An 18,733-nucleotide genomic window follows, 5' to 3' on the forward strand; every position below is an offset into this window, starting at 1 on the left:
GAATGGCTCCTTCACACACAGATAGGCCAGCGGGCGGAGATGAGGCTCCTAATTACTTGCAAATGATAAGATTAGAAATTAACCTGCATTTAATGTTGGAATGTGAGCCACGTTTATTTTTAACCGTCTCCTCCCTGGATTTGGACGCTTGTAACTGGACTCCAGTCCGGTGTGACCCATTTCGCCGAGAAACGGCACCTAAACAGTAGTTAGGTATACGTCAACGCGTTTCCCCCCCTTTGATGTATTGTCATTTGCATTGCCTGTGGGATGTGACAAAAGACTCAGCGCAGGCAGGCAGAGGTGTCTCCGGATTATCAGGCCGAATACCTTCTAGGTGGAAATACTTTACTTCCCTAGTTTGTCTTTCAAAGCCTCGCTGCTCTTTGTATGAAATCAATACACGCTGACATCAAAGTGACGGTGGATCAGCGCTGGATCAACACCTTGGTTAGGTGTGAAATGCACCATGTTATCCATGTAATCCGCTGTTAAGTGTATTCAGTCCATTCTTATTCTAATACACACATGTTTGTGTGGAGCTGGGACTTATTAAGTAAAATATGTTTTCAGTTGTTGATTGGAATAAAACTCAGGAGATTTCATCATGAACGTTTTTTTTTATTAAACAAAACACATTATTTATAAATAGCGACTACGATACATTTATAAAAGTTAACATGAAAACAGATGAGAAGTGCAAACAGACATTTAACAAGCCCTTATTGTGATCTGAAAAACTGATCCAAGCAGCATTTAAAAAAAAAAATGACTGTAGTGTTATTTCGGTCCACGGTATCTCCGTCTGTAGCCGTGCCCCTCTCCAGCCTCCCTCCTGGCGCACACGTGTTTCACTATAACCTGGGAGCAGTCGTCACAGTTCACCTTGCAGCACCAGTGGAATTTGCAGTTGCAGCTGCTCACAACCTCCGTGCGCCTCTCCTCCACCTTCAGGCCGCAGTCATGGCACAACCTGCGGCAGCTCCGTCTCTCCCATTGGGTCAGCCCCTCTCCGTGCTGCAGACACTCCCGGCCCTCGGTGCCGTACAGCCCGAGGCTGACGTTCCTCCTGCAGTAGTCCGGAGAGTCCTCCAGGTAGACCAGCTCTGTCTGGGCGATGCTGCCGAACGCGTGCACGATGGCACCTCGGTTGTCCGCGCTGTTGGCAGCCCTCAACCGCTTTTTGTCGATGTCGAGTTTTTGAGCTTGACCGTGCTTGATCTTCAAGTAGTTGCCAATTTCTCTGAAATCTGACAGTTGTGTCCAGCAGGTTTGGACGCTGCAGCTCTCGGACATGCCGTGGCATCTGCAGATGCGCTGCATTGTTGCCTTCACTGCCTGTGGGAAGTCAGGAAAGTAAATTACTACCAACTACTAAAAACTATGTAATGTTATATTAGCATATGTGGTGTGATTAGGCTATACTGTATACCTTTCGCCCAGCCTCGTTGTTATGCAGGTTGACAGCAGCCCTGGAGTCCTGACCTGTCTCCTGTGCATCCACATACTGTTTGGAAATCCTCTCCCCGAAATCCACATTATCACTGCAGCCACCCCACAACCAGCCACGGCCACCTGCACACAAAACATCACTGGAAATGAGAAACTCTATGAAAGAAAATATAAGAACTTCAGAAAAAGAAAACAATTAAAATAGGTTTTTATTTCTTTATCAGGCCACATTTTAGCTTGGTAGTTATAGAAGATGTGACTAATATGTTATTTTGCTTTGATACTCACCAATTTTGCCGTTCTTTGAGACATCACAGCCACAGTTATCTAGGTCTCCCAGACTACAGTTCCTGGTTAGAGTGTACATGACCCCTGCTGCACTGATGGCATGGACGAAAGACGTCTCTTTGGTGGCTGGAAAAGAACAATCACGTTTTATATGTAGGGCAACGTTAATTAGTCTTCACAAAATAGCTAAAGTGATTAGAGATCAAATAATAATATTTAGGCTAAATTAATATGCGTTTGGATATGCTGTTGTGACTTTCAATTACTCATTTCAAATTGGTCTTGTAGTGTTCTGAACTACTATACAACTAAGATGCTTTAGGCAATTCTGAGATTGTACTTAAGCCTGTATGAACCTGCATACATATGTCAATAAAAGAGTAATGTATCAACCTACCGCGTCTCAGTCCTTTGAGCTGGGTTGCGGTGTCGGGACAGTTCCACTTATCCCAAGCAAACTGTTGCTTGCACTCCTCAATCCCACTCTGTGTGCCCACCTGCACGCTTCTTGCGTAAGTGAGATATGCCTGCAGAGGAGAGGTGGTGACGGTCATTTTTCTGGCTTGAATCACATGAATGTTGAATTGTTTTTCCTCAATCTTCCAAAGTAATGAAAAGTTCTATTTACCTTAGATCCCGTCATAAGAAAGTTACTCGCCACCCTTAGAGAAAGACAGAAGAGAAAGAATGAACTCAATCCATCTTAAATTGGACTTTAAAAAGATGCAAATGAACAGTGCAGATTAATGTTAGTGTCTTACCAGGCATGTCCCGGACACATTTTGTAAAAAAGAGGCAGGAACCAAAGTAATAAATGCAGCATTTTCATCTGCACCGTTAAAGCAGAGAGATTGTGGTTATTTTGACCCGGTGTACTGCAACTTTCTCTTTTTATATGGATGAAGAACAAATGGAAGTCTTGTTCTTTGTCCCTTGGGTCCGAGAAAGCTGATTGGGTGACGGGTTCAGGAAACGCCTATTATGCGCACTTCAAAGGGGGGACATTAGGCAGTAGTTTATTTTCTTCCCCTAGGCTGTATCACACCAGGGCACTAATATACAAACTGATATACAGAATTAGCATTTTGCCACTGACAAACCAGACGGTAGTCATACATATTATAAAAATATTTATTAGGTAACACTTTGAATTAAGATGCATAATAAAATATTAGAATTTTTAAACATTGCTTGGCGATACAATCAGCCACTAGTCCCCAGAACACCAACATAAACCAGTGAGCATGCGTGAAGAATATGTTCCTCGAAAGACATTATTTGAATTATATACATAATCAAATCAATACGATAAAGTGCATTAAAAGTTTCCAAGTGATGTGTTGTAGTTAATAACATGTCATCGATGCTGAATTAAATGACAGTGATGTTAGTGACTCATCAGTCTCTGCAGCACATGGTAATAATCATTGTCGACGCGCACGGTGCTTGCGCTTCGTTTTATTGTGTGGTTTCCTCCCAGCTTCTTTGCGAGCACAATAATATTTGGTTACAACTTGGGTGCATTTGTCACATTTCACCGTGCAGCACCAGTGGAACTTGCAGTTGCAGCTGCTGACGACCTCAATGCGCTTCTCCACCACTCTGAGGCCGCATTCATAGCACAGCCTGCGGCAGCTCTTCCTCTCCCACAGCGACGTGTTCTTGCCTCCCTTCAGACACTCTCGCCCCTCGGTGCCCTGAAATCCCATGCTCTGGTTCTTGACGCAGTAGTCCGGAGAATCCTCCAGGTAAATGAGCTCCGTCCGAGCGATGCTGCGAAAAGCTTGCGCTATGGCTCCTCTGTTGTCCGCGCTGTTTCCAGCCCTCGCCGGCTTCTTGTCCATCTCCAGTTTCTTTGCGTTCCCGTGCTTCATCTTCAGGTAGTTGCCTACCTCTCTGAAGTCGGCCAGCTGCATCCAGCAGGTCTGGATGCTGCAGCTCCCGGACACTCCGTGACACTTACAGGCTCTCCTCATGGTCGCTTTGATAGCCTGCCAAATAGAGAGCATGTAAGTTACAGGTGGAATGGTTACAGGTGCAAAACTGACATTAGACACACAAGTGTGTGACTCTAAAACATAACTTTTCCTTTCCGGACGTAAGATATTAATGGATATGACTTACAAATATCAATCCAGATATTGATTCTGAATCTGACTGACTCCAATAATGATACAATAAAAAAAACTTCTTACCAGTCTGCCAGCCTCGTTGTTATGCAGGTTTACTGCTGCGCGCGAGTCATGCCCATTTTCCAGCGCGTCCACAAACTGTTTGGATATCTTCTCTCCAAACGCCACATTATCACTACAGCCTCCCCAAATCCATCCTCTGCCACCTGGTGATAAAAAATGCACGTTGTTACTCAGCTCATAAATCCAGTTTATGACATTTAGTCTGGCAGTGGTTTATGCATAGAATAAAAATGTACCTGTCTGTCCAATTCTTGAGTCATCACATCCGCAGTTGTCCAAGTCTCCCATACTGCAGTTCTTGGTGAGCGTGTACATCACTCCGGCCGCGCTGATGGCATGCACAAAAGACGTCTCCCTTGTGGCTACAATTAGTGACGAAGAAAGCAAACGACCATGTTAGACTAAACTATCATATTTGGCACCATAAATGCATAATATGAAGCTCAAATAGCGTGCGTAAAAGGCGCGTAAAGTGTGCGTAAAAGCATTACCGGAGATGAATTAAGTAACCATTTTGAGCATCTTGTCGATGTGGTTTCAGCTACAAATTTTAACATTTTAATGTTCGTGTCCCGAGGTTAGAGCTTACCATCAGCTACAGCACAATCAAGGATAAACTTTACGCATAAACGAAGAGCGAAGTTGGCAGCTGCTGAAACTGAATTTATCGCCCAGCTGCAGCATGGCATGCATATGATAGGAATATGTGGATATACAAATGTCTTACCACTTCTCAGGCCGTTTTGTGTAGATAATTGGAGCGTAGTCTCTGGGCAGTTCCACCTCTCCCACGCGAACTGATATTTACACTCCTGTATTCCACTCTTTGCGCCCACTTGCACACTGCTTGCGTAGGTTAGAAAAGCCTTGGGAGAGACAGCAAGATCATTGTTATTTAAGAATGCAAAGAGCATTGTTATTTTAGACTGCATTTAATAGATCGAACATATACCATTAAAAACAAGCACGTATTTACCTTGGGTCCAGTCATGAGGAAGTTATTCACTGTCCTACAGACATAAAACAAGAGAATAATGCCAATTAATGCCAAATCACCAATATACCGGCAAACACACATCAGACAGCAGTATTTTAAAAAATCCAAAAGTAAGCGACCTACCAAGCAGATGCAAACAGAAAGTGACAGCACATGCACAAGACCATGGCTGCAAAGAGATGTAACGGTCCCATGGCAGCTGTTATTCCAAACGGAGGCCTGCTTGTTAGTATCCCAGATGTGAGTACCAAGAGAGGGGAAGGCAACTGAAGTTGTGACCAGACCCCACGCTGATGATATTTATATGGTCTTGCTCCTTTGATTGACAGATTTGTCCTGCAGGTAACGTTTCACTGTGAAAATGCGCCAACGACGACATTGATTGCTGCGTCCTACAGACAAATAGGAGCCGTCGGTGCATAAGTGCACTTCAAAGAAATGACGCAGACACTTGAACAGCCCCTCATTCATTCACCTGTCGTTCCCAGACTCTAACCCTACGCTTTTCCCACGAATTGACACATGACTATTTCATCCCACGGGGGCATCACGCAATTTATCATATATGAGATGATATTATAATACCACAACCATTTAATTTCAGGTTTATTATATATGAAGAAAGTTTAGAATATTAAAATTATATTGTGCGAACAATAGTGTGTTTTGTGAATACTGGACACACAAAGCCTATGTTTTTCCATAGACATAGAAAATCGTAGTTATAGGGTTCAATACATTAAGGCAATGTAACACCGAATTGAGTCGCGAGGCCTCATGTGTAGGTGGAAACACTTGTGAAATGGCACCAGTGTCCCAGGGCGAAGGACTGTGACTACAAAGCCATAAAGCCTTTCAGGGGCTGACAGTATATAGTCATGTAAATATTGCCTCACACATCGGCGACATTGGCGTCGTCGTGATAATAGGATAATAGATGTTTCCCTGGGAAACAACTTGGTGTGAAAACAGTCTGGAATTTACAAGAGTATAAACACATGAGAGCTTTAATGTGTCAACTATGCAACTTAGTTTATTGGCGCACTGCTGTGCACATTTTGTTTGGATTTGACTTGTAGGCTTCTGATCAGATCTAAAAACAGTTTGATTCATGTTGATATTATGTAATAAAAATCCGGGATTATCCAACATCCAGTTCCATCACATTTAATTCTAATGTTTCTCTCTCCTTGATTTAGGTTATGTAATCAGTGCCATCATCAACAGTCATCACGTCAGTTTCTGTCATATCGTACTCATGCTGTGATTTGATGCGAGAGAAGTTCCCAAGTTAGTGATTAACATTACAGTTTTTTAAATTAAATGGCCTACACTAGTCAAATCCCCTTTAAGCCACTCAAAATCCCTTAAAACAACAATTCACTCAGCGCTGCGGACAATAGACGGAAGGATGGGCGAGGTGTAGGTGAGGATAATCCCCACTAATTAGATATCACCCACATTCATTCAGCAATATGACTGAAACCTAGAGCCCCTCATCACCTGGCTGGGAAATAATACATAGCGATTAAAAATCAATCTGGGATGCTCCATAACTTGTTCTTGGGTGAGGGGCTCTCTTAACGATTTTAACGGGTTAATAACCTGCAAACAATAGTGGTGCATCCAGGAGGGGCGTGTTGCTACATAGGTGCTACGCGTCTCCTTAACACCGAAACTCTCCTGGACAAATCACGTGGGCTGATAATATGGTGATGTCTGTTTTAAACATTACGGTTAATTTTGAGAACTCGGATCTGAAAATGTATCTTAAAAATTATACTTAAATGTACTATCGACCATTTATTGATTATATTTTATGACAAAGACTGAACGAAAATTATTTATGTATACTCATTTAAGCAACGTTCTAATTGTATAAGGATGTAAATTCCAGAGAAAATGTCAGGGTCAGGGCCTTTGAATTACTCTGTGCCTAAAATAACATGAGGCAAAACATGCACGTTAATTAAATTGTTCTAACAGACATTTCAGACACATTAGGAGGTCCAGGGCGCGTTGATGCGTGATTTACGGCGGTGCGAAGTGAGAGAAATCGAGCAATAAAGGCTCAGGAGGTGACAGGCTTGACAGACCGAGGAGGGGTGGCAGGACTAGTGACGCCAGTCAGCCACACACCATCAGGACACCACTAACCACCATGGAATAAATATGTAATAGGCTGCTTAAACTTATAATGCAAAAAACAAAACAAAAACTCAGTAAATAGTATTGTTACATTAAAACTATATGTATATAATATTTATTATATTTTACAGTTTTTATTCAAAACACGGCTTTTCAAAAGTCAGTTGTTTTTGACTGTGATTCTTTCATTGAATATTTCAGTAATCATTTTCATGATAGTAGTGTTGACAACAAGCCCCGCCTACCTCTCCAATCAGCCAATCACTTCCCTCACAGTAGAATCACCAGTTGCTACTCAGCAAGCTAGACCCTGTTAGCCACATAGCAACAAAAGAGAAACCCACTTAATCTCTTATCAGATGCTGCTTATGCTGTTATTAAAAAAAAATAGAATATGGATTATATTCATTACTTATTGATCTGCATTTCTCACATCCATCTTTCCATAACCTGCAAAAAATAGTGGAAAATCTGCATTACATTTTCCCAGAGCCAATGATAAAATACTGTCCAACTGATTCTGAACCATTCACTTACTGTCATGTAAGACAGAAAAATTGCAAAAAGTGATTAAAATGACCAAATGTTTGGATTGTTTTGTCTTATCTACTACTACTATAGATTATCCAAACCCTAATGCTAATTGAAAACCCACAAACCAGGGGAGTGCTTGTGTTGGTTTTGTTAGATTTGCATATGATTGTGTTTGATATTAGACACTTTATCGTTGCTGCATTCAATGAATTATTAATACGGAGTCATTTAGAGGGAATGACTTGTACAAATCAGAGAGGATTTGTGAAGACTGGCAGTATACAAATGATTCATGTTGTGCATTTATTCTGTGGCCTCGCATGATCAGTCCATGACTCGTGAGTGTATTATTTGCATATAGACATAAAGGAGACAGTAAAATTCACATTGACTGGTTCCACGTCTTCATATTTATTTCATAAAGAAAAGTAAAAAGTTTATTAAGAAAACATCCCACATGATTAGTCTCAGATTGCTCCAATATCTGTAGACGCCCACCCACCCCAAACTCAGCCTTGATGCCTGCCTCTCTCTCTGTGCTACATCACTACACCACTCCCCAGTTTGGCAATATTGGAGACATGTTAGCTATAAGCTAATGGTAGAAGACAGGCACCCAGGCTGAAGTTTTTCCACCCGAGTGGTAGGAGAACCCCCTGTGTGAGGATGCCATATACCCTTATAGCACCCCAGGGAGCTCAAGAGCACCCATTTCTGAAGACAAAGTAAAGGATTAAAATACTGTGATAATCAAAAGAAAGTGCTTTTTGCTGTGGCATCTCAGCTTCTTTTCTTCATGTGCTCAGAAGTCAAGGTGTGGCATCGCCTTTCCTCTCTTGCTCAATGGCTGAAAAAAAGAGAGAAGAGGATACAGTCGGTCAGCAGGCTCCAGTTGAATGAATATGCGAGTGGATGCTGTTTTTTGATTTGCTGTACATCAGTGAGGTGCTGATCTTGCAGCATTTTTTTTTTTTTTTTTGCTGCTGCTGCTCTGCTTGCTGAGCATGTGGTGTTTCTGGCAGCACTGGGAGTGATGAGTAGCTACTGACAGGAAAAATTGTTGCAGGGGGCTTCAGCATCATTCAGAAACACACACACAGACAACACACACATGAGGGACACTCACTCTCTTTGGTGGGCAGAGGGTTTTTCTCTTTCGTCTCTGTCTTCTTCAGCTTTGTCTTGTCGAAACGGGCGATCTCAGTCATGTCAGGCTTGTCGGACATTTTGGCTGTGAAAGATGAGAGGGATACCTGAGCACACAGGTTTGACCTTTCCTGTCGGCTGTCGTATTGATAATGCAGCATAACATAAAAGAAGCTCTGTCGGATACATTCGAAAGTCTAATGACAATGATTAAAAGGTGTTGACAAGAGCTGTCGGAAATCTCAAAGGCTCTGACTGATATTAAAAATAATCTGTGCAACCGCTTGCACATAAAGGGAGTGGCTATGACATGTGCAGCCCAGACATGTCCACATGGATGCCTGTGAGTGGTGGCCGCCTCCCACACATGCTCTGTCTTGGTATTCTCTACAAAATGGCTATGCAGCTAACATGTGCCTATTTTTACCAAGCTGTCTGTTCATTCCTTTGTCTCTGTTTTTTCCCCTCTCTGAGGCTGAGGTCTTTGTTCTCTACCTCCTCCTCATCTTTATCTCTCTCTCTCTCTCCCTCTCTCTCTCTCCCTTTCTCTCTGCATCCACCCCTGCAGCCTCCTGGATCGAGGCAATTCTCCACAGGCTCCACTGCAGTCATAATCCTGACCTAGCCTCAGGTCTGACTAATCTGTCTTGCACAGTCTGGCCCAGTCACGCCTGTTTGAACCGCTGCTCTGTAAGAGGCTGCTGTGGAAATGTGACAAGCCCACTAGCCTGCAGCCAGTCATTTGCAAACCCAGCTTGTGTAAAATCATTCTCACTAGTCTGAATTTAATAGAATCAGTATGACATAGAAATGGTCATGCTGGGATCGTGGCTGGAATTCTTACATTTTTTGAAAAGAGGCATAGTGAATCATTGCTCGATTACCCTGAGCCACAAATGGTGTCTATATCCACCTCCTTCAAGGTTTGACATGGAAAACAGCAGTCTTAATCTAACCTTTTTCAATTCCCCAGTAAACCTAATCAGCCAAACATCTGCTCTATTGTTCCTTTTATCGCTACCATTATCCTCATCATCCCTAACATCCCTCTTTCACATCATTTCATTGCTGCCATCAGCAGTCAGTTTCTTCTCATCCAGCCACACCCCAATCCTTTGTCTGACTGCTTGTAAAACAGAATTCAGAAAGAGAAACACACACACAGAGACAGATGAAGAACAGGCTGAAGGATAGATGAGTCTGTCTTACCGGTGTTCCACACAGCTGTGGGCTGAAATCCACCAGCGGAGAGAGAGCAGGGAGGGATAGAGAAGAGAGATGGAGAAGGGTGAGCGATACGGAAGCTGAGTGAATCTGCCGGTGTGTGCACGCCTGCCTGCATCCAGGGTGTGGGTATAAGAGGGGAGGGAGGGGGACAGGGAGAGAGAGAGAGAGAGAGAGTGAATGAGAGCTTGGTCAGCCTTCCTGTTCGTCATCAATATTAATATTCTCCGGGGGAAAAGAGTAGAGGAAAGCAACCTATGTTTGGTAACAGCTGTGATGTGTATATCATTTGAGAATGATCATGATACATTATTAATTTAATACATTATTGTTCCTATACAGTGTTTTTGCTGAGTAAGTTGCATACATACTGCATCACATGGTGGGAAGAGGCTTTTGCTTGTAGCTAGTCATAATGTGTTCGGTGAATTGTACTTGTTAAACTCCATAATATCCTTTAAAGACTGATATGTGGCCCAGAATGTGAAGCATTCTGTCAAAATGTGAAGTATGATGATTTATAGAATGGCACAGGGATAGCCCTACAGAAAACCATGTTTATTTTTGCTGGGGTGAGTGCATGGTGTGGATTGGTGCCACATATCACAGATTTCATAGCCTAAGTTGGTTTCATGTGCCCACCCTTAGAGGGGCCTCTGTGCATATACAAAAACTCAGAACAGAAAAATACACACAATCAGCATTCAAACAATAACTTAATAAAGGACTGGAAAACTCAATTTGGCAAATCATAACTTTCTATAAGATATTATGTGCATTGTACTACTTGACCTCTATAATAAGCATTACATGCTGAAACTGTGTCAGAATTATGAGTATTAATAGACTAAAATGGAAGTGTATAGCACTGCAGAAAAGTCTATTTATATTATTTTTTTTAAATAAGGTGTAAGTGTATGTAGCATGGACTCATGCCAGCTTCCGCAACATTTATAGCCCAAGCTAGTTTGCAGTGCTTGTCCTTAGAAGGGTCTCTGTACAAATACAAAAAGTGTAAAAAAAAAAAAATGTATTTTTATGTCACACATATACAAAATAAAGCCAAACGTGGTGATGTATTAAATTTAGGATGTCACCCGTTTGAGCAGAAGTACCAAATAGTGTACTGTAGTTTTTAATCTAAACAATTAAGCAGTTTAATAAGGGAAAACAAATCTTCGAATCAGTCAATGAAAATAATCATTAATCACAGTCCTATTCATATTAATACACTATAATTCGTATGGATACAGGCATACACCATTCCTAACATTTACCAACATCTTAGGTGGTGACAGTGTGCATCAAAGTTGGTGTATTAATTTGTCACATCCTTTATTTTGCGGGTGATCAAGCAGCTGCTGATCACATCAGGCTCTAATAAAGTGGTGATGTATAGAGCTCGTGGTCTTTTGCTGACATCATGAAACCTGCTGGTCTTTACTCTTCAATCCTCCCAGAGGTCCAGTTACAGCGTGCTAATGCCAGCTGGTGAAGATATCTATCCATCTCTGAGCTGACGGCTCATCTCAGAATAGCAAAGTGATGATGAGTCACCATGACTTAAACCCTCGAAATGATACAGTGAGCCGAGCGAGTTGGTATACATTAGGTTCTTGTAAGCAGTGTATTCATGTGTGACTTCACGTTCCTGGATGACTTTGGGTTTTACTGAATTACATCCAGGTCACAGTGGGGTCATGAATGCTTGAAATGTCTCTGTCAGAAAGCTGCAGCATCCTCTGCTGGCTGAAGTGTGGAACTGCTTCATTTAGCAGGTGCCATTATACAAGAAGGCGTCATAAAAAATGAATAATAACATGCAGCCTTGTTGCACTTTGACTTGACACAAGACTCGTTGAATGTTACACACAGAACCTCATCATCCTGACTAACTTCTGTGATGGCCCAGTGGAGCTAATTATATTTCACTGCACTCCAAATCATTTACTGACTCAGTCTTTCGGATGTCTCTCCATTGAGTTGTTTGCTCTGTTGTGATATTGTAGGGGATGAGGGGAAAAAAGATCTTTGACCTTCTCTAAATTTGCCTGATCCCTCTTATTAACCTTTCTGTTGGAAATGTTACCGTATTTGAAGCTTGGAGACAACATGCACGCTGACAAAAGGTCAGACCTGGCAACCAAATGACCTGTCGGAAAAACCTGACAGGCCTCTGCTTGTTGGTGGATGATAATAGACCAGTAAACCTTTTCTGGGATCAAATCTGTCTCTGTGCTGTCTGACGGTGTCTGAGTGAATGACGTGAAGTGTGAGTGAACATATGGTGCGGTCATGTCCAATAACAGCCACAGGATGGCAGCAGCGTGAAGTATAAGAGTGTCTGAAGATCCTTACATAGATAATTATTGTATGTATTACATCTTATTCTACTTAAATGTGACAACACTTAAAACATGTACTTAGGCTTTGTTGGGCCACTATAAACAGTTAAGTTTAAAACACAGGGTGGCAGCACAGGACAGTTAAGGGTTTTCAGGTTGAGAGCTGTATTGTGGTGAATAGTCTGTAAAGTACCACCAGGGTGCACTCATCCTCCAGCACTAACAGGCATAACAGCTCGAATCATAATGTCACTAATGCGATTTTAAGAAGAAAAAAAAAAACCTCACACTTCTCTAAACACAATTTCTTCCATACTTGTTTGTTAATTGGAGGTAGCAAATCAGTTCAGTCGCTCAATAGGACACATCAGTGAGTCAAATAACTGGAAAGGGAACTCCAGGTATTAGGCTATTGTTAAGTGGTGTTTCAAGCAAATCAACATTAACTGTTGTTAGTGTGGAAAATAAGAAAACCGTTTGTGGCATGCACTGTTGTACTGTGTTTTTGCTGGCATGTTTTTTTTATTTATTTTTTTTAATTAATGATCACAGCAGTCTTTTTTAATTATTGTTAAAGCTTATTAATTAAAAGATAGATCATAAAAAATGGGCATGTCAGGGGTGGATACATTTTTCTTTTTCTCTAAAAGTGAATAAGTAAGCTTACACCACGTTTTGTCTTCAGGAACAGGCACCCATGTGTTTAATGCACAAAGCCAGTGTGGAGGTCTGGTCATGTTTTTACACTAAAAGGAGGAAGCTGCAGCTAACCTCATCATGGGCTGTTTTTAACAAAGACTTTCTAGTCTTTTTTTTCATAGTTAAGTCTGTCTTAGTAGTCTCATCATGTGAGTAAGACTGTTTCACAAAAACATTAGACTGTAAACTCATGACCATTGTTACCATGGTAACATGGTAATCTGTGACTCCTGAAATGACCCATAGCACTATAGGAAAAAAACAGGAAAACAAGGCTGATGATTTGTGGTCTGCTAATGTCATTATGAGCAGAGCGTGAAGAATTGAAAGAGTTTTTTTAAAACAACATATGATTTTATTGTGACACTCTTTGCTAAATTTGTGAGGTTAAACATCCGAGTAACTGTTGAATTCTTCCAGAAGTCAAATGTTTTCTGCTAAAAATAAAAAAGATAGCAGAATACAGTTCCTCTATCTGCCTTTTTAGATTTTGGAAAACATCTTAATGTTATTTTTTGTATCACTGCCCAACTTAAGATTGTCAAACACTAAACTGCTTTGTGCAACAGATGCATTTCATTTAGTCATCTTTCTGAATTTTGACTGATATAAGTCAAACGTAGCCCCAGCTACTGGCTGCAGCTTCACACCATGTAGACATGAGAGTAGCATCAACCTTTTCATCTCCTCTTTGAAAGTGAGCGAGCCAAACTATTCCATCAACAATGAATTCCTCTCTTTACTCTATTCTACCTCATGTTTTTTTCTTCTCACGTATCTGCTGCCACGGATGTTCTTTCTGGAGCCTGGGCACAAAGAAGTGGCCATATTCCATCCTCAGACATAGATCCATCTATGTGTACACATGCACATGTGCCAGCAACTTAAGTTATTTTCCATTATTCAAGCTGATAGAAGATTAGTTTAAGTGCAATAGAGTGGACAATTTGCGCCCCCAAACAAAAGAGAGAAGACATTGTTATTCAACAAGTAAAACTCTGGCTGAAGTGTAATTACCAACCACATTCACACAAATTAAATCCTGCCTGGCACTTTTTATCAGCCTTAACCCAACAGAATGGAAGAAGTCTAACTCAGATATGCAGAAGCCTTAGAAAAATTATCTTTTTACTCTGTCAGCCATTGTAAGCATGCCGTGTTATCTCACAAACCGATCTGATTATTCCATATTCACAGACGAATTAGCCGTTAAACAAAACGGAGCTATTGTGCAGACAAATCAGAGCGTCTGGAGGAGAGTTGTAGGGTGTGTAAGATGGGTGGGGACAGTGCACAATCAGTAAAACCAGATAAGCACACTTCCTCAGTTCATGAACTGCACAACTAATGATGCAGTGTTTGATCGGTGCCCTGTGTTCCATCACCCAGCCAATGAGCTGAGAGTGCCTCGGTGTGGAGGAGTTATCTCACCTAGCCAGCTGGAGGACAGTGACAGAGATGAAAAGAGAGGGAGGAAAATGGTGGAGAGGGGAGGAGAGGAGATGGAGCCAGAGATGAGGGATGAGGAACTGAGAGAGAGCGAAAAAGATAGATGGAAGATTAGAGCGCTGCTATAAACACACAACACGTTTGTGGTGCCCCTTATCATGTATCGGAGAGTAATGGCAATCTTTGAATTTGATGCCCACAATAATCTGCACTGGCTCGTGGTGTTTGGTGCAGATCTGTGACATCACTCGGCCTGAAATATCTAGACTTTTAAGGCGAGCTTAAGCTTTGTTTGCAAAGCTTAACACATCAAAGTAAATATCCTCCGTGCATCTTCTCCCTTTCAACAACGCTCCCTCATCTCCTCCTCTAGTGTTTCCTCTCTCCCTTCTCTCCGGGATAGATTGCAATACATTAAGCATGCACACAACTGGAGGCTTGAATGGATTAAGCAAATGATCAATGCTTCCAATCCATGAGTCCGTAAATTAAATGAACAAATGAGCGACAAGACAAACAAATTTACTCATTTGTTCAAACTAAAAGCAGGAAGGTGATTGAAAGAGCGACGTCTTGCCTTAAGGAATACGGAATTAAGTGTGTCGCAAAGTTATTCATCACTGGCAAATGAAATAACAATTAGTTGCTAAATGTTGTTTCAGTGACGCAGTTATCAGAGGGATTATTATGTCAGATTATCGTATGTCAACAGAGCAACACAGTCCTCAATGGGGTTTTAGAAATGGATAGAACAGTGTCAGTATTTTATGAGCTGCAAGAGCAGATTGAACTGGTGACATACTGTAAGCGTGAAGTTTGCTTGAAACTCAAGAGCCACCTCTGAAAGTTATTACTGTTGTTTGTTGTGGCAGTTCTTGTGGTACAGAGACCTCCACTCTTGTAACAGTTTAAAACCCTGTAGTGCTGTGTAGTGGTTCTTACTGTGTCTTTTAAAATGACATGGTCCAAATTAAGATGGAAAATACAAGTAAATATCATGAGACTGGATTGAAAGACTTTAACACTGCGGTGTAACTAAATATGATGCAAGTCTAGCTCAAATGAATCAGTTTTTCTGCCTCCATCAAAGTTCAAAACTAGTTATCTCCATTTTTTTTGCAAGGGCTATAGCTTATTGTTGTTATTGAGTAAACTGCCAATTTGTAATTTGCTCTTCAAATATCTCATAAGTATAAGTACTTCTCTAAACAAAGAACAGAAACAAATCTTCACAATTAAGAAGCTGCAACAAGGGGATATTTACAGAGAATATATTATCTGTATTTTGTGCACGCTGTATATCAGTTTCAGTCTTTCCTGCTGCACAGTGAATATTTTCTTCTATCAAGCTCTGGATTGACAGAAGTGTGGATTCTTGTGTCTATTGCTGGATGGTCATACCGTGGTTGTTCTGACTGTCTCTTCAGGATGTCTTTTGATCTCATACTGTGAAAAAAAAATTCTGCCTGGTTGTTTCTCAAAAATCCAGAGCCAAACAACAGATATCTTTGTGCTGATTCTGTCTTTGATTTGTGCTGTTTTTCAAATAGGCACGTTGTCTGTTGAGTGATTTGGTTTAGTGTTGTTCAAGAGGCAGCCGTAATGGAGGATTTGTGTTATGAACCAGATGACCAAGTGGCATTGGAGATGTGTAGGTGGAATAAGTCTTCAAATAGTCTGGAATAATAATAATAAAAAAACACTATTCCTCATTTTATATGCAGTATTTGGGGTATCTGAAGATGTTGCTGATTTACATCTCTTGGTTAACGCTTTCTCTGTTTATTCTTATGGATGTCTCTATAGGATCCTAGTCCCATATGGCGCAGTCATGTTGGCAGTGGATGGTATACATTCAATCTTCTGGCATTTACAGGCCTGTCAGATGCTTAGCAAATGCATAATAAATACAAAAACACAAGGACATGCAAATGGACAGAAGAGGGGGCTGAAATGACATCAATTCCACACCAACTAATAACACAAACGGACAGAGAGTGGAAAGGAGTGACATTCAGGGCAAGTGCAGGTCATCTGCATTTCATAGAAATAAACAAAAGATGAGATGCATGTTTCCACTGGGAGACTAGAGGTAGATGTAGTAGCACACATATAAAAGCATGACTGCTATACAGCTTTCAATGCATAGTGATAAATCACACCTACTGTAAGGGAGAAGGATGGCTTAATCGTGAGCATTACGTTTTGGGAGTCCATTAAGCACATTACCAAAGGATACATCAATAGTGTCTGGACTTACAGCACATGTATCAAACACTTCTCCAGCAGCCTCTGGCTAGAGGACTGACTGCCACATCTCAAGCTGTCAGCCAACCAGTCCACTTAAGAGCTTTTTACAATCCTTAATTTGTCTGCCTATCTCCCCTCTTTGATCTATGGTCTTGCTTTTGCTGGTTGTGCAGTGTCCACTGTGCAGGAGCTCACTTCTCTCTTTTTAAGCATTTGCAAAGTTCAAAATAAACAATATTCAGCAACTTACCTTAGAAATGTTGTGTAAAGTCTTTGTTTAATTCACCTGGGATCCTATAAAGCCTTAACAACATGAATATTAATTTCACAAAACTCAAGTCTCAGTTTGAACTTGGCTAAAGAGTAGCTGCAGAGTTTTTAAAAATCCACTGAAATTCAGCTTTTACTGAAATTAAATCAAAGTAATGTGAGTGCAGTCGCACAATGTGTCTATGCACTATTCTGCCGGAGCTAAGAAAATCTGACTGTTGCCTTGGAGCTTTGTCGGAGCACGACATTAGTGGTTGTCATTTCGTAGCTGCCACTGAATAATATGGCACACAAGTAAATCACCAATTAGCGTTATTTCCTTGAAAAATACTGTTGCCTTGGATGACGCCTCTCTGCTTCTCACAGTCACACTTAACATGTCACTGTCATCTTTAAGGGTCACTTTTCAAGTCTGTGAGGACAACTGAGTGAGTAAGGTCTCACAGTTTTCGCAAAGCAACTGGCGTTGACTGGCCTTCTAACTGGTTATTTTTCAGACTGACAGTTGTGGTGACGCAGACGGTAGCTCAGCCTGCGCTTTGAAGTCAGACGTTAAGCTAAGAGTTCTGAATTTGAAACTAAGACATCTTCTTCCAGAGTCAGACGGGAAAATTACAAGACACATTACAGAGCTAAATGGCTGCAGCAAAGGTACTCCTAAAGCAGCACTGTGTTGTGATACGTTTCTAAAGAGTGTCCTTTTCAGCATTTTTTGGGATGAAGTACCACTTTCTCCTTATTGTAACAGTGCTATAATATTTTTACTTTGTCCAAAACAAAATAGATGTATTTTGCACTCATCAGTTGTACAAACGCAGCCTCCTCTGTCAATAGCCAACAATGATTGGTCCTTTGTGACTGTATACAGTAGTGAGCTATTAGTAGTTTACTGTAACATTTGCATAAATGTGGAGTGGGCTCAGTGAGTCACAGTGGCTTTTCAAAGCAGGGATTATTCGTTAAAGGAGCATCGAGTCATTTATAGCTTACCGTCAAAATGTCTGTTGGTGACCAAGACATGTCACATTTCCATGTCTCAGTCTCTGGTGCTGGCGCGGCTTGTGGTGGACTTAAGTGGACAGAAATAGAACAAAGAAGCAGACTAATGGCTGATGTTATCATCTAATGCAGAGGAAACAGTTCAGATCTAAGATTTGTAGACTGTACCGCAGCACTGGTCAAAGCAAAACAAAACAAGTGTTTTCTAAATCATTCCTGCAGAGTCTCTTTTTGATTTAGCAAAGCTAGAAGAAGGTACAAAGAAGCACATACACACACACACTTTAAGCAGAGAGACAAACACACGTATTCTCTTGCGTTTTGTTCTGATCCTTAATACAGAGTGTGCATCTCTAAGATGGCAGTTTGCTTCTTGTTACCTTGACAATGACGAGTCGAATAAAGGATGACTGTCTGTCTGTGTGCATGTGTATGTGTGTGAGGGAGTGTGAGAGAATGAAACACATCCAAAAATCACAGACTGTACACACATTTCTATATTTCCCATTCCCTCCTCTTCATCTTCAAAAAAAGTGTCCATCTTTTTATCAGGTACATCCAGTCTACTCCCGTGACCTTAGGTGTCCTCTAAATTGGTGAAATTGAGCCACAATAATAAACTGGAAGCATGTCTGGGAGAATACAGGGGCAGGGGATGAGGAGCAGAAAGATTGAGCCTTTTATTATTCACCTATCTGCAGCAGTGGCAACAAAACAAAACTGGTTTTGCTTTGTTG

At 41.2% G+C, this 18,733-nt stretch overlaps 3 protein-coding genes across 3 annotated transcripts; all 3 read right to left on the bottom strand.

Annotated features, from left to right (window-relative positions):
• Window positions 1–780: 780 nt before the first annotated feature.
• LOC146980117 (protein Wnt-8-like) lies at window positions 781–2,622 on the bottom strand. Its single transcript, XM_085788759.1, has 6 exons — window positions 2,502–2,622; window positions 2,369–2,402; window positions 2,138–2,267; window positions 1,741–1,866; window positions 1,433–1,575; window positions 781–1,338 (listed from the first exon to the last, which is right to left on the bottom strand). The coding sequence occupies exons 1-6, from the start codon at window positions 2,567–2,569 to the stop codon at window positions 781–783; spliced, it is 1,059 nt and encodes a 352-aa protein (XP_085644885.1). The 5' UTR covers window positions 2,570–2,622.
• A 533-nt stretch (window positions 2,623–3,155) lies between these two features.
• On the bottom strand, window positions 3,156–5,298 carry LOC146980118 (protein Wnt-8a-like). The gene is made up of 6 exons (XM_085788760.1): window positions 5,056–5,298; window positions 4,912–4,945; window positions 4,663–4,801; window positions 4,172–4,297; window positions 3,936–4,078; window positions 3,156–3,731 (listed from the first exon to the last, which is right to left on the bottom strand). The coding sequence occupies exons 1-6, from the start codon at window positions 5,124–5,126 to the stop codon at window positions 3,165–3,167; spliced, it is 1,080 nt and encodes a 359-aa protein (XP_085644886.1). The 5' UTR covers window positions 5,127–5,298; the 3' UTR covers window positions 3,156–3,164.
• A 2,703-nt stretch (window positions 5,299–8,001) lies between these two features.
• tmsb2 (thymosin beta 2) lies at window positions 8,002–10,128 on the bottom strand. The gene is made up of 3 exons (XM_085788344.1): window positions 9,970–10,128; window positions 8,741–8,845; window positions 8,002–8,461 (listed from the first exon to the last, which is right to left on the bottom strand). Exons 1-3 carry the CDS (start codon window positions 10,100–10,102, stop codon window positions 8,424–8,426), a joined length of 276 nt encoding a protein of 91 aa, XP_085644470.1. The 5' UTR covers window positions 10,103–10,128; the 3' UTR covers window positions 8,002–8,423.
• Window positions 10,129–18,733: the final 8,605 nt, after the last annotated feature.

The sequence above is a fragment of the Trachurus japonicus genome, chromosome 10, assembly GCF_045865225.1.
Source record: "Trachurus japonicus isolate A0001 chromosome 10, Traja_1.0".
NCBI lineage: Eukaryota > Metazoa > Chordata > Actinopteri > Carangiformes > Carangidae > Trachurus > Trachurus japonicus.